This window comes from Rana temporaria, chromosome 9 (assembly GCF_905171775.1).
Source record: "Rana temporaria chromosome 9, aRanTem1.1, whole genome shotgun sequence".
Taxonomy (NCBI): domain Eukaryota; kingdom Metazoa; phylum Chordata; class Amphibia; order Anura; family Ranidae; genus Rana; species Rana temporaria.
In genome coordinates, this window is record NC_053497.1 from 137400961 (window position 1) to 137415188 (window position 14228).

At 41.4% G+C, this 14228-nt stretch overlaps 1 protein-coding gene across 5 annotated transcripts in view; it reads left to right on the forward strand.

Moving 5' to 3' along the window:
- The window catches only part of GPR107 (G protein-coupled receptor 107), a 156075-nt gene extending 142065 nt beyond the window's left edge, over nt 1–14010 (forward strand). For all 5 annotated transcript variants that reach the window (XM_040324639.1, XM_040324640.1, XM_040324641.1 and 2 more), the window contains 2 exons: nt 748–875; nt 13119–14010. In XM_040324639.1, the coding sequence (XP_040180573.1) occupies nt 748–875; nt 13119–13215 (225 nt within the window). In that variant the 3' untranslated portion in view covers nt 13216–14010. The remainder of the gene's footprint in view (nt 1–747; nt 876–13118) is intronic.
- The last annotated feature ends 218 nt before the right edge of the window (nt 14011–14228 follow it).

Here is a 14228-nt window from a genome sequence, read left to right on the forward strand (position 1 = left end):
CTGAATGTCGGACGATTTTAACTGAACTAGCTTAGGTCTCCCAACATTCAGCCCGTGTGTATGGGGCTTAACTTAAATCTATTAAGTCTCGTACACACAAATTATTTTTTTCAACCCAGATGGTTGGACAAAAAAACCTGAACGCTCAGGTAGGAGCCGTTGTACTAACTAACTTATGTTGGTACAGCGATCTCCCCTGCTGTGCTATTGTGTTTTGACATGGGGGCATGCTCCTTGACATGAAGCCAGCCACCGCACACACGGGTCACTTTCTATTGGACAGGCTGATGCCATCCGACACTCTGCACGTGTGTACTAGGCTTTAGAGCAGGGGTCTCAAACTGGCAGCCCTCTAGCTGTTATGAAACTACAAGTCACACGAGGCATTGCAAGGCTGACAGTTACAAGCATGATTGCCACAGGCAGAGCCATGATGAGACTTGTATTTTCGCAACAGCTGGAGGGCTGCCAGTTTGAGACCCCTGCTTTAGAGAGAGGTGATTTCACACGCCTGACTTTGCTGTGTTTTATCTTTCCAAAGCTTGTTAGAAAATGTGTAAGTGATTAAGTCAGACAGTCCTGTCTTTGCAAGGGAGAAATGTGTCCCTCCTCTGAGAAAATTGCTGATGTTTAGAGCTCACCACCTACTGGTTGCAAATGGTAAATATTTAATGCTTTTTCTTAACTACTGAATAAAGTAAAGAATACAGTATATGTACGAAAATAATAATTTTGTGATTCTCACAGCTACTAGATGAATTGGCCACGTTTGTCTTCATTGTCTTGACCGGGTACAAATTCCGACCAGCGTCAGACAACCCATACCTTCAACTTCCACAAGACGAGGACATGGATGACCTGGAAATGGAAGCTGTGTAAGTAAAAGGAGCAGAGATGTTAAAGCCCTATGGGTGGGTAAAGTGCTATTCTGCCACAAGCATTTCCTTCTACCAAAGCTCACTGTGAATTCATACTATTGGTTCTGTACCACTGGTGTACAGAATGCCTCCAAAAATGTAATGTCCTGCTTGTGTGAAGAACTCTGCACAAAGATGCAAGTTGGGTTTTAGGCATCATCTGCAACATACATTTTTGGCAAGATACTTCTAAAGATATGCAGACCCTGCAAGACATGATCAAAAAAAGAAATTCCTTCAGAGCACAAACAAAGCCTCCAGTTTTTTAGCTAGTGTCCTTATGTGATGGATGTGTCTCTAAAGATCTCCTTATGTGGGCTTTAGTTTCCTATATATGGCCTATTCTGAACACCTTGCCTGGGTAAGAAAAGGCTTTATCTGCAATAATCACCTACGAGGAGGCTGAGATTGTACCTAGACCCTGCATGTAAGAGCTGGAATTGCCAGTAGTCAATGCTGGAGCTTGCAGGAAGCGATCACTAGGATACTATATGGTGATCTCGCTGGCAGGGTGCTGTGCAGGTTTAGGGCAGTGATCTTCTTTGGGGCAGGGGGCGAGTGCTTGAAGGCCCTGCAGGGGGCACACCTGCAATGAGGGGTGAAGATCTGGCCTTTTTGCCCTGTACTATGGCATGAGTGTTGGTGTAGCATGTGACAGCTTCCCCTAAAAGTGTTTCCTGGTGCATTTGGGGGCAGTGCAGGCTGGTATCTGTGTGCGATAGGGCACATTTCACATTTCAGTATCAGTGTTTAAAAAGGGCATATCAGCACGGCTGTGATATAATCACATTTGCGCCATTTTTCCTGTTCCCTTGGTTTGGAAGTGCATGCGATTGGAGTCATCTGGCTACAGAATGGAAATATCTTCAGCGTTAGTCCAGCTCCAGTCAGATGCAGCCTCTGCACAGCATGCCTGTAACACGTGTATTTGCAATTGACTTGCCACAGTGGGCTTTCTGGCAGACAGAGTTCTCTTCTCCTAAAGTCACTGAATTTCTGTCTTGGTGGCCGCCAAAATATCCCAAGTCCTTTTTTCTCCTCTGCACTTCACTTATAAGAAGTGCTATGTGCCAATTGGTCTCACCAGGGGAAGATGTTTAACCATCTAAGGCCGTTTGCCGTTTCCTATTGAAAAAGACCCTAATGGTCCTAGTTAATGAAGTCTAAGTCTAAAAAGGTGCCTTGGATAAGAGGTTAGAGGCTCCCTTTTAAGGTGTTGTCCTCTCTGGTAGAAGCAGCTCTACAATGGAAAAGAGTACCGCTCCAAGCCCTGTGACCTATGCTGTACTCCCGCCCTGTAGTACTGACAGGTGCAGACTCTGCGATGATCCGTGGAAAAAAGAAATGTTCCTGGACTGCCGCACTCTGATAGGCGATTTATTGGAACAAAATGAACAAAGGATAAAATCCAAAGCTGTATAACCTCCAAAAATTCATGCAACACTGCAATCAATGGCAGAAAGTAGACATGGGGGACAACAAGCTAATATGTTTCACATCATGGATAGATGCTTAGTCATAGCTGGGTTGTGTGAGGATCTGAAAGGATTTAAATGGAAAACTTTTGAATGCATCCAAACCAATTAAAGCTGGTCTGCACAGCATTAGAAAATTAGATACCTGATTGAAACTGACACAACCCATGGTCAGAACAGCATCTGCACAATCAAAAACAATCAAAAACAAAAACACACATGTGTATGTGACATTCTAACCTAAAACACATTTTATGATATAGACTTTATAAGTGTATGTGAAAACATACAAAGAAATGCAATAAATTAATATACACTCCTGATCGCCCCCTCCCCCCTCAAGAGGCTTTCTCCACACCAGGAAGAAAGCCTTGCATTACTGTGTGGAGTTACAGACAGAAGAACAGGAAGTGAGGATTTATCAGAAGAAATAAGGACATTTAAAATGGAAGGAGGACTGCACTAAGGTAAAGGAAGCTATTTAGGGGGGGAAAAAATCCTTTACAACCCCTTTTAAGCGGTTAAACCCATAAGCAAACATTTATTATATTGCAGCTCACCAGTTCTTAGATGTGATGGCTACATTTGTTTTCTTTTTTAGGCATTCATTTTTTTTTTTTTTTTATCGTATGTGTTTTTCAACAGAACAAGTTGTTCTGCAGATGTAGCAGGTTGAGAAAAAATATTTACCACTAACAAGCATGCCTAAAATGATCGACTTTTTTATGTAAAACTTTTATCCCAAAAGAAAAAAAAAATGCTGCTGTAACTGCCTAATGAGTGTAAGCTGGGGTTTGGCTTCAGTTTGTTTAGCTAAATCTCATAGTACAGCTAACAATCCCCTCCCCCCAGGTTAACAGTGCCAAATCACCTAGTGAACGCAGAAGGAAAAGGCCTTCGGTTTTATACCAGTTTAACATTTGTTAGCCCCAAATCCCCCTCTTAGCACCTGTCTGAATCTGTTTTCACTTTGTTTTTTTTTGTACTTCTATCTTTTTTTAATTTGTGTTTTTTTTCTTCATTTTATATAACTGTAAATGGCACAGCGCAGTGAAAATATAATAAAGCAGATTGAAAGAGAGCCTTGCAATGTATTAGTTTAGTCAATTTATTGTTCATGGAATCTGTAAGTCAGGAAGGTACCTGCTGTTTTCAAACACGCTGTTTGGTAATTGAGAACATAGACAAGGCAGAATAAAAAAATAAGATTTATGTAATGATTAGTAATTTTCAAATCGCACAAAGCGCTTGCTAGCTTTTCAGAATCGCTATAAGAGCGAATTACTCTAAGAATCCATCATGGGAAGAACCTTTACAGCACTGGAGCTGTTATCCAATCTAATGAAATTATAGAATTTGGAAAATATAATCAGATTTCCCGCCCCAATGATTATTCTTAAGCAGTTGTGTTTAGTGTGTTATCAGGCCCTATCCCATACTAATAAATAAAAATTGTGCTGCATTTTATCATTTATATTTTTAATCCATTCCCCTTGATCCCTGCGTTCCAGATAAAGGTATTTCACGTTAGTGGCGTGTATAGTTTTTCACACAGCAGCAGTTTAGCGTATTTCCCATATGGAGGAATTCATGGAGCACACATAGTAAATATATCTGTTTAAAAACCTAGATACCTCAAATTAAGCATATGATGAACAAAATGATCAGTAATTTCTGTGATTTAGGCATGTTCAAATCCTGACATTTATTGTGCAAGCCCACCTTCTGAGCACCCATATTGGTAAGTGAGGCTGCCCAGCTAATTGACTAATGGGGGGGGGGAGTAGGGCTTAGGGGCAGAGCCAACCACAGCTCTTTACAGGTAAAGTTGAAATGTGTCTGTAATTTCAGCTGCCTGTATCTTTGGACATTCTGCTTACACCCACTGAACTTAAAGGGTAACTCCACTTTTGTTCCAATAAAATAATTAATATAGCATGTAAAATTGATGCACATGTCGTCATATTCGAATCATCTTTCCTTTTCAATCTACAGCGCTGAAAGGGCTTGCTTACATATTCTTCAAAATGTGGCTTCGGACACACTTATTTCAATCTCTCTGACCGCCAAAGTCCCCGTCGCTAAATAAAATTCTCGGCTTTCAATCTGTTTTACACGTTTGTTTTGCTTTGCTTAAAAAAATTCTACCCTATGTCACTTTCTTAGTGTGTTAAAGCATCTCCTAAGCAATGTTGCCAAACGCCCATATTTTTAAGGGTAGCACATAGAAACGGGCACTTTTTCCCCGCCCGTAAATGTCCGTAGTAGCGGGAAAGTGCCAGTAAAAAATAGCCGTGACCGTTCCGGCTTGGAACTGCGCATGCGCAGTTCCGGAGCTAGCCGAGCAGATCCTGTATTCAGCCAGCGGGGGGGGGGGGGGAATCTCAGAGAGGCTGTGCGGCGCGATATGCTGAAAAAGGCGAGTGATGTAATGGCACATGCCGTCAGCAGCGCCAGTTTTTAAAACTGTAACCAGAAGCACTGGAGCAGCTAGGAGGCTGAGCAGTACGCAGAACGGAGGAGCCCTGCATCCAGTTTCCAGAGTCCACAGGGAGTCAGGCACGGAGTGATAGCCCAGCTGACAACCTGCAGGGGTTGATGGTGGCAGGCTGCAGGGGTTGATGGTGGCAGGCTGCAGGGGTTGATGGTGGCAGGCTGCAGGGGTTGATGGAGGCATATAAAGGAAATAGAAAAATGCTAACTGGGAGCCCAATATAGTAAAGAACATAAGGGTACCTCCATAAATAATGGTAGGGTGTGTTCACAAAAACGAAACTGTCACAAAATTTTTTTTTACACACCCAGGGATTATCTCCTCATCCTCATATCTGAGTTATTGAAAAATTGAACAGCACCCCAATACACAGCTCTCCTTCATGAACCTAACCTCCCCCACATATACCCACCACACTCCACTTTTATACTGGCTGGATCGAATGTAATTATCCATGCTCTTATGTGACATTGATTGGTTGCATCCATATTGTGGGAACAGTCTCCTGATCAACCCCTGGGTGTTCTGGAGTTTCAGGCTTCTCGGAGCATTCTGTTCTAGATCAATCCTTGGATAGGGTCTTGGATACAGGTGCTATTATCAGGAGTACCACCTTGGTGGTGTTCTAGACAGTCTTCTGGTTCCTGCTTCGAGGGAGAGGTTTTATAGTGGTACCATCATGTGGAGGGGGATTTTTATGGGCTTGTGCTTTTTGTAAAGTGTAGGAGAGGCATGGTTCATTTATGGGGTGTTGTGGGCATTTGTGGGGGGAGGTTGGGTTCACGAAGGAGAGCTGTGTATTGTGGTGCTGTTCATATTTTTTTAATTTTCCCTTTTGTGACAGGTGATGGAGGCAGGAGGTGATTGGACTAAAAAATCCACCCTTATTGTATCAAAAATAACAGATTTTTTTTTTTACCTTAAATCACATTGCTATTTGCCCAGCATACTTGTTTGTAGCCTAAATACTGAAATTTGCATCTAAAAATTTAATTTTGTAACTTTTGTAAAATTCCAGTAAAAACTTGGTGCCAGTAAATTTTCGGTGTCGTGCCAGTAAATTTCAATCTGGTAGGTTGGCAACACTGCTCCTAAGCCTCCAGTCTGACGAAGCTCGCTTGCAGCACCTGCAGCGTTTGAGAAGCTTTTATTTAGCTTTAGCTGCGCTTTGTTTTGGAGGTATTGCAGGTATGAGATCCCAGGAAGCACTGGGATTCCAAAAAGTAAACCTCTCCATGCAGATTTAAAGTAGTTGTAAAGGTTCTTTAAAGTATTAGGGGAGGCTGCTACACACAAAGGGCTTTTTATCTTCATGTATAGAATGCATTACGATAAAAAAAAACTGCCTCTACAACCCCTTTAAATCGGGGCCACTGATGGAATTTTAATTTCAAAATGTGTGTACTATTGAGGAAAATATATTGGCAACAAATACAATATTTATATATTATATAAAGGGCTATTCTGTCTGTGTATTCTGTCTCCCTTAAACAGGTTATGCTTTCAGAAGCAACCCAACATATATTTATAGCTCATACACTATATAGTTAAAGGTGTGTGGACACCTGACCATACATAGATGAGCTTTTTAGACATCCCATTTAAAATCATAGGCATGTGGTCACTAACCCCCCCTCCTGCTTTTGTGGTTAAAACCACCTCCATTCTTCTGGAAAGGCTTTTGGTTTATTTTTCGTTAGTCATTTGACTAAATGGCTATTTTCGTTTTAGTCACATTTTTGTCATCTGCAATTGTTTTAGTTTGACGCATTTAGACTACTAAAATCTGCTGTAGATTTTAGTCTACTCAAATCTCCAGTATATTTTAGTCGACTAAAATCTAATGAGTTTAGTTAAACTGTAATGCATTTTTTAAGCATTGCTCTAGAATTTCCAAACTCATTATATACTCCTGGAGTAAAAAAATTTAAATATGTTATTATTCATTGTATTATATTTATTAACAATTTAAACAAACTCTCAGATACAGATTTAGTCGCTCTGGATGGTCTGGGGAGGCCTGTAATGCTGCATAGTGCTCTGGACGGTGGTCTGAGGAGATCTGTAATGCTGCACAGTGGTCTGAGGAGGCATGTAATGCATACAGTGCTCTGGACCATCTGAGGAGACTTGTAATGCACACCATGCTCTGGGCGGTGGTCCGAGGAGGCCTGTAATGCTGCACGGTGCTCTGGACGGACCTTGGTCTGAAGAGGCCTGTAATGCTGCACAATGCTCTGGACATGGACTGTCTGAAGAGGAGGTGTGTAATGCTGGCTGCACAGTGCTGCTAACTGGCAACTGCTGCTAAGCAAAGCATGCTACGGGCTCGAGTTGCTTGTTTTATGGGATCGGAAACAGGCGGAGCTCTGTGGAAACTGGATGTTCATGAGGGTAAACATCCCCGCCTCACATTTTCCTTTCCTTTTTGTTCGTTAACAAAAACGAAATAGATTTTTGTCAGTTTTCATCATCAGTGGATGAAAATGTGATGTACTTCATTTAGTTTTCGTCATCGTAAAAAGGCCACTGACAAATTTTGACGAAAATATTTTTGTCAATGAAATTAACACTGACAACAGCTGACTCTCAGAAAGACCTCATCAGCAGTCACTTCCAGTTCATGTGCATATGATCTTGGAGTGTCTGGTGCAGAGGTCACATCTGGTGTGCAGCTTGAAGCAGCAGGAAGGTGAGTGGGGTCCAGACCAGAGCAGATTGTACACATGGTGTACTACATAGGATCGTCATAGCAGACGGTGAGCAAGGACCAGAGAGAGAATCCGGACTAGCAGAGGAACAGCTGAGATGGGGGACCAGAGCAGGAGAAACTAGCAATGTCATACGTGCTGCGCAGTGTAAGAGCAATATAGCACAAGGTGAGTGGAGACCAGAGAGGGGAGGAACAGCAAACCAGAGAATCAGCAGAGCTGGGGGTTACTACTGAGCAGGTGATCACCTGAACAAAGGTACTATTAAGCTGGGGATTTGCTAAACGAGGGTACCAATGAGCTGGGGATATGCAGTGGAGGTGCATCTCAAAGAAGCCATCTGGATTGGGGCGTCTTCTCCTAAATATGACTGTTTCCACTCTGGATCCACCCCTTCAACTGGGTTTGCTTGTTAGGTTGGCTGTTGGTGTAAAGCTTTTGTATTGACAAGACATGTGCTGCCTCTCAATATTTAAATTTTCTTACACCTCTCGCCTAATACAACAAGAGGAGACGGTGGAATTGTGGTTGTCTAGAATGAATAGGATGTACTCACTGAATTGAACAAATGTGTCTCAGGCCCCTGCCTGCATTATATTCATGAGATTTGGTTGTAATTGAAATGTAGCTTCTATTTTGCCTGTATACCATCAGACCCCTCATGGATAAAACTCATATTTCAGTTTTTTGGAAAATGAAAATTAAAGTGGATGTAAAACCCATTCATGAAATTTGACCTAAGCACATACGTCTGCAGTGTTTACTTATCTCTCTCCAAAGCCCTAAGTCCCATGTCTTTCTTCTGCTCCGTTCTTTTGTTATAAGCAAGATAACTTCTGACAAGCTCTTTGACACAGGAGATACAAGCAGCTGGAAATTGACATCAGGGAGTTAACTTAGACAGTTAAGCAGAGAGCTTGTCTATTCACAGCACAGTTTCTTTGTTCCTCTGTCTATGTGGAGGGAGGGTGCACTTCCTCCAATCAGCTTTCACACAGTGTTAAGCCAGACTCCATTCCCACTGCTAAAACTGGAAGAAACTTGACGTGCACTTTCTAAAAGTTTGTAGAGTTTGTAGACAGCAGATATATAAGTAAAACTTTATGTAAGGAGATTTATCTAATCTCTGTGTATCATCTGAGGCTGTTCACTTTACTGGGTATATGTGAGGGTTTACATCCACTTTAAAAATGTAAAAAAGTCATCTGGGCAGCTGCTTGTTGAGATCCCACAAATATGTTATAGGCTGTTGTGATGGAGGAAGTCCTGTTCACTCAGATGAAGCAGAGTTTTCCATCGGAATCCATTCTCCACTGTATGTGTCTGTTTTGTGTCCACCGGGTCAGATGTCCTAGTTTAGGCAGCCCAGGCTCCATCTTTCTTGCATCATGTGCCTGGTTTTCTACAGTCCTGTGTGTGTGTGTGTGTGTGTGTGTGTGTGTGTGTGTGTATACAGTGGCTACAGCCCAAGTCTTCTCTGAGGACTTAGTGACTTTCTTTGTGTTTACTTCTCTGTATTCTGTGCAATCTAATTTTTACAGTGACGCAAAATGAGTTCTGTGGGAAGCATGCTGATAAAGAAGTCCTGTTTGTTGCAGCCAATGAATGTCTAGCTCTTTGCCTTGTTTGCAGACAATAGCAACTGGTCTTATTGACCGTTAACTGCATACCAGATCATAAATCATTACATGTGTGGATAATATAGTTTACGTGGCATAAGGATCAATTATGAAGTGTGTGCAATGGCAAGACACAGTTACAGCATATCCAATATAAAATTGTTTGACCTAAGAACGCACGCAATGTAATATCAGTTAATAAGAGTATACCTTAGTCCCCAGTTGTTCTGCAGATTTTAAGTGCACCACAGTCTCTAGAAATTACATATTTTCAACCAGGTTATAACCTTAAAGTGGAACTTCAGTCTCCTCTTTTTTTTTTTTTTTTTTTTTTTTTTTTATTCCAACTTTATGTTCCATTTAATCTTCTGCTCTTGTTATTTTAACTTTGGATAGTAAAAATGAAAATGTGGTTGCAGAAGTGAGAACTGGGGATGTAGCTGTGTTCAGATTTAGGCAATTGCATTCAAACTCATGTTAAATGGGAGTCGGTACACATCTGCCATAATTTAAAGTGCCTCTGATTAACCTCAAAGTTCAACTGTTCTAGTAGGTCATTCCTGACATTTTCTTTTTCAATTTTTTTTTTTTTTTTTTTTTTTTTTTTTTTTTTAAATCTAGTTTTGACAGATAACAAAAAATCTCAATGATACAAGTTTTGTGTCAACAACAGTGTTACAATAGTGGGTCTGGGATTAGTACGAATGGATCATTATAGAACTATACTAAAACAAAAGTACTAACCCTGTCCATTCCTGGCAAGTACATGGTGGTACATGTGACAGCAATCTCTTGTATTCTTCATATGTCTGGGCTATGGGGTAGAGTGGCAAGACGGAAGTCTTTTCTTAAAGAAAAACATCCAAGACCGGTTACATTTTGTAAAAACGCATCTGAAGTCACCCAAAAGCATGTGGGGAAATGTGTTATGGTCTGATGAAACTAAGGTTGAACTTTTTGGCCATTATTTCAAAAGATGTTTGGTGCAAAAACACTGCACATCACCAAAAGAACACCATACCCACAGTGAAGCATATACCCACAGTGAAGCATGGTGGTGGCAGAATCATGCTTTGGGGCTGTTTTTTTCTTCGGCTGGAACAGGGGCCTTGGTCAAGGTAGAGGTAATTCTGAACAGTTCCCAATATCAGACAGGATTGGCACAAAACCTTCAAACTTCTGCTAGAAAGCTGAACATTAAGAGAAACTTCATCTTTACATATGCCAATGACCCAAAGCATACATCCAAATGAACAAAGGAATGGCTTCACCAGAAGAAGATAAAAGTTTTGGAATGGGCCAGCCAGAGCCCAGATCTGAATCTGATTGAAAATCTGTGGGCTGATCTGACAAGGGCTGTGCACAAGAGATGACCTCGCAATCTGACAGATTTGGAGTGTTTTCGCCAAGAGTGGGCAAATATTGGCAAGTCAAGATGTGCCATGCTGATAGACTCATACCCAAAAAGACTGAGCACTGTAATAAAATCAAAAGGTGCTTCAACAAAGTATTCGTTTGTGCGTGTGCACACTTATGCAACCATATTTTATTTTTTTGCTTCCCTCCACCTAAAAGATTTCAGTATGTTGTTCAACTGAGTTGTACAGTTTATAGGTCACATTAAAAGTGGAAAAGGTTTTGAAATGATTGATCACAGAAACCTGACATTAATAGGGGTGTGTATCCTTTTTTTACATCCACTGTATGTGTTGATGCATACATAAGCTTTTAGAATAGTTTTTATGGCAGGAGAGTCTAGTGGCAGAAAAAATAAATCCTCTGGCAGGGCGTTCTGGAGCAGTAGTGTTTTGGCAGAAAAAAACTGAGCATTTCTAGACTCTCCTAAGCATTGGTGCCCACTGCATCCTTGACAACGGATTAGTCACCCATTGTCAGCGGGGTTCCCCGCTGACTGCTGATTTGAAAAAAGAAAACAATATTGCCGGCAATAATTGTGAAAAAAAAACACGACTAGGGAGGCTCCCCCAATCTATTCCAGATCCTTAACCAAGCATACAGGGGAGCTGTCTTGCACAGATCTGTCTGGTATCGCTAGCGCATCGATTGGAAGGAGGCATCCATCTGTCCTAGGGCCTTGTGCGTACAGATGCTGAAAAGATCTTGGGGACCTTGTGCTCTAGCTAGCCCTTTGGTGCCTAGTCAGCTGAGGGTCTGCTAAATGGGGCACTGGCTGGTGTCCTAAGGAGCTCTGTCCAGATACTCCTACTATTTAAAGGGACTTTTCTCTACTACTACTTAAGCTAAAACAAATAAGTGAATGTAAATCCTCACATATACCAAGTGAAGTGAACAGTCTCAGATTAAAAATGCATTGTTTACTGTGAAAATGACAATTGCAGTTTGGGAGTTAACCACAAGGGGGCGCTGAAGGGGTTAAGTGTGACCTCATCTGTGTTTCTAACTGTAGGGGGGTGTGGCTGTAGGTGTGACGTCATTGATTGTGGTTCCCTATATTAGGGAACACACGATCGATGACTGCGCCACAGTGAAGAACGGGGAAGCTGTGTTTACACACAGCTCTCAAAGTTCTTCAGCTCCGGGGACCGATCGCGGGACTCCAGCGGCGATCGGGTCACGGAGCTTCGGACCCACGGCTGGGCAATTAAAGCACCTGTACGTGCTTGTGCCATTCTGCTGACGTATATGTGCAGGAGGCGGTCCTTAAGTGGTTAAAGTCCGTAAGCGCTGGCTGTTTGTTTTTTGCTATATCTATTTTGGATGAGGTATCAATATTTTAAGCTCGTTTTCTATAATATATTTGGTATAATTGTTTTTATAGAGACCTTGTTCTGTGATGGATTTGAGCTCATAACGACTTTTTTTCTTTCTTTTCTGATTCTTCATAACTACTTGCTAGGGGCTCCCAACCATACTAAATTTGCACGATAGCCCGTGATTTGGGGACCTGGAGGGAGTTTTTTTTAAAGTTTTTTTAAGAAAATCACCAGCTGTTATCGCAGTCCACAGTGTCTGGGGACCATATAAACAAATTCCTGCTTCATGATATGATTGTAGCCATATTGGTGCATAAGTTCTGTCCACGATTCTTTTTTGCTCAGACCTTGGTGGAGCTACATCCCCAAATTTGTTCTGAAAATTTAAATGTGGGTGCATATAAAAAAAAAAGTGTCAGACTGTACTAAATTGTTTTTGCGACATGAACGGAGTTTTGAAACGGTGCATATAATATGTTTTAAACTGGACGTGTCCCCACCAACCAGTGTATGGCTACATTAAAGTATTCCTGGTAGAGGAAAAATAATCTCAAGAGCCCTGTTTCATACCACTCTGTGCATAAACAGTATATTTTACTCTACAAGCAATTGCATCGTTCAGTCATCTAGTGGACATGTGTAGGGAAGAATGGCTACTGGAATTCATCCTCCTGAAGCTAAGAATACATGTACAGTGTGATTATTTATTTTTATTTTTTTATCCCTCCAGCAGGATGAAGGCAAAAAAAAACCCTGACAGATCCCTGCAGAAGCAGGGATCTTTCCAGCTGTTCTGTTTTATTCTGAAAGCCCACTAGATTACTCAGATTAGCCATTGGCTGCGAGCGCTGACCTGAATGCTGGCGGTACACACATACAGAATGTTGTCCGGTTCCTGCTGAATTCCGATGTGTGTACCAGACTTTATTCAGAAGGAACAGCAGGACGCTGTTGAGGTCATCTTTATGCTCTTCCCCTTGTAAATACAATATGTTGAGCTGCTATGCTGAAAGTAGATGCAAAGTAGTAGAGCTCTAATTGGCTCAATGTGCTGCCTCTCCCTTCCACCAGTCTGAGCACTGCTATATAAAGCTTATCTGGATTCCAATTCTGGGACTTTTTGTGTTTACATTTTTGTTGTAATGTAATTGTATTTCCTTTTTACAGAGTTACAACCACGGGAGCCACGGAGGGTGTAAAGAAAATAAAAAAGGTGGTCAATGGCTCTTCAGATCCCCGTTCCGAGTGGGAAAACTCTGCGTGAATGGACACAATGGAATGACCAAGTGGCTTTTAATTTATTACCAATTCTACTACTCCATGCAAAACAAGCAGGTGAGGGAGGAACCAAGCCTCCATCCCACTTATCACACACAGCATCCTTCCTGTGCAAACACAGACTGGACCTGACCAACCGTAATGGTCAACGGTAACTCTGAACACACTTCGCCACGAGGAATTGTCTCCAAAAGGCACACATCCAATATCTTGGATGTTAGGACTCAGCAAAAACTTTTCTGATGTTTTAAATTCCTATTTTTGTTTGAACAAGGAACTAAATTTATTCACATAGCACCCAATCAGGTTTGTACGTCATATTCCAGTAATGTAAAACCCAGCGAATGGTATAAATTATTTTCCTACACTATTTGTTTACTGTGCAGCGAGGGCACTCAGTTGCAAATTGCTACTAAAATCGCAGAACTTTTTTTTTTCTTGCGACACTGTCTTCTTTTCCCTGACACTTTTAGGTCAGCTGCATATCTATGCCTCAGTTAGCTAAATAATAATAAAATTTTGTGTAAATATATATTATTATTTTTTTTAGTAGGAGAAGTTATAATGGATTCATGAAACCTAACAGGGAAATCGTGTTGAAAAGTTATTAGATACAGCAGAGGCTGCAGTGTAAAGTGCTTTTAAATGCCAGGGTTGCCCCTTTCAGTTCCTTGCTGGCGTATTTAAGAGAACCCGTCATGATTGGGCTCATGCAATAGTCAGAATGTTCAACCATAGAGCATGTGTGCTGTCTTATGAAAACTTTATAATTGCCTCTTTACATGCCTTTCCATCGTTTTAAATCTGGAGTTTAAGGTGTCAGTCAGCACTCCCATTGTGATCTGTATTGCACATCTCCAAGCTATGGCTGAGAAGTGCTTAAAAATACTTCACGGAAGTTGCCTGAACCAAACTAAGACCTGTGTGTGCAAATCCAGTCTCAGACTAAAGAAAGCAAAATTAAAGAACAAATATAAATCTTTGAAAAATAAGATGGCA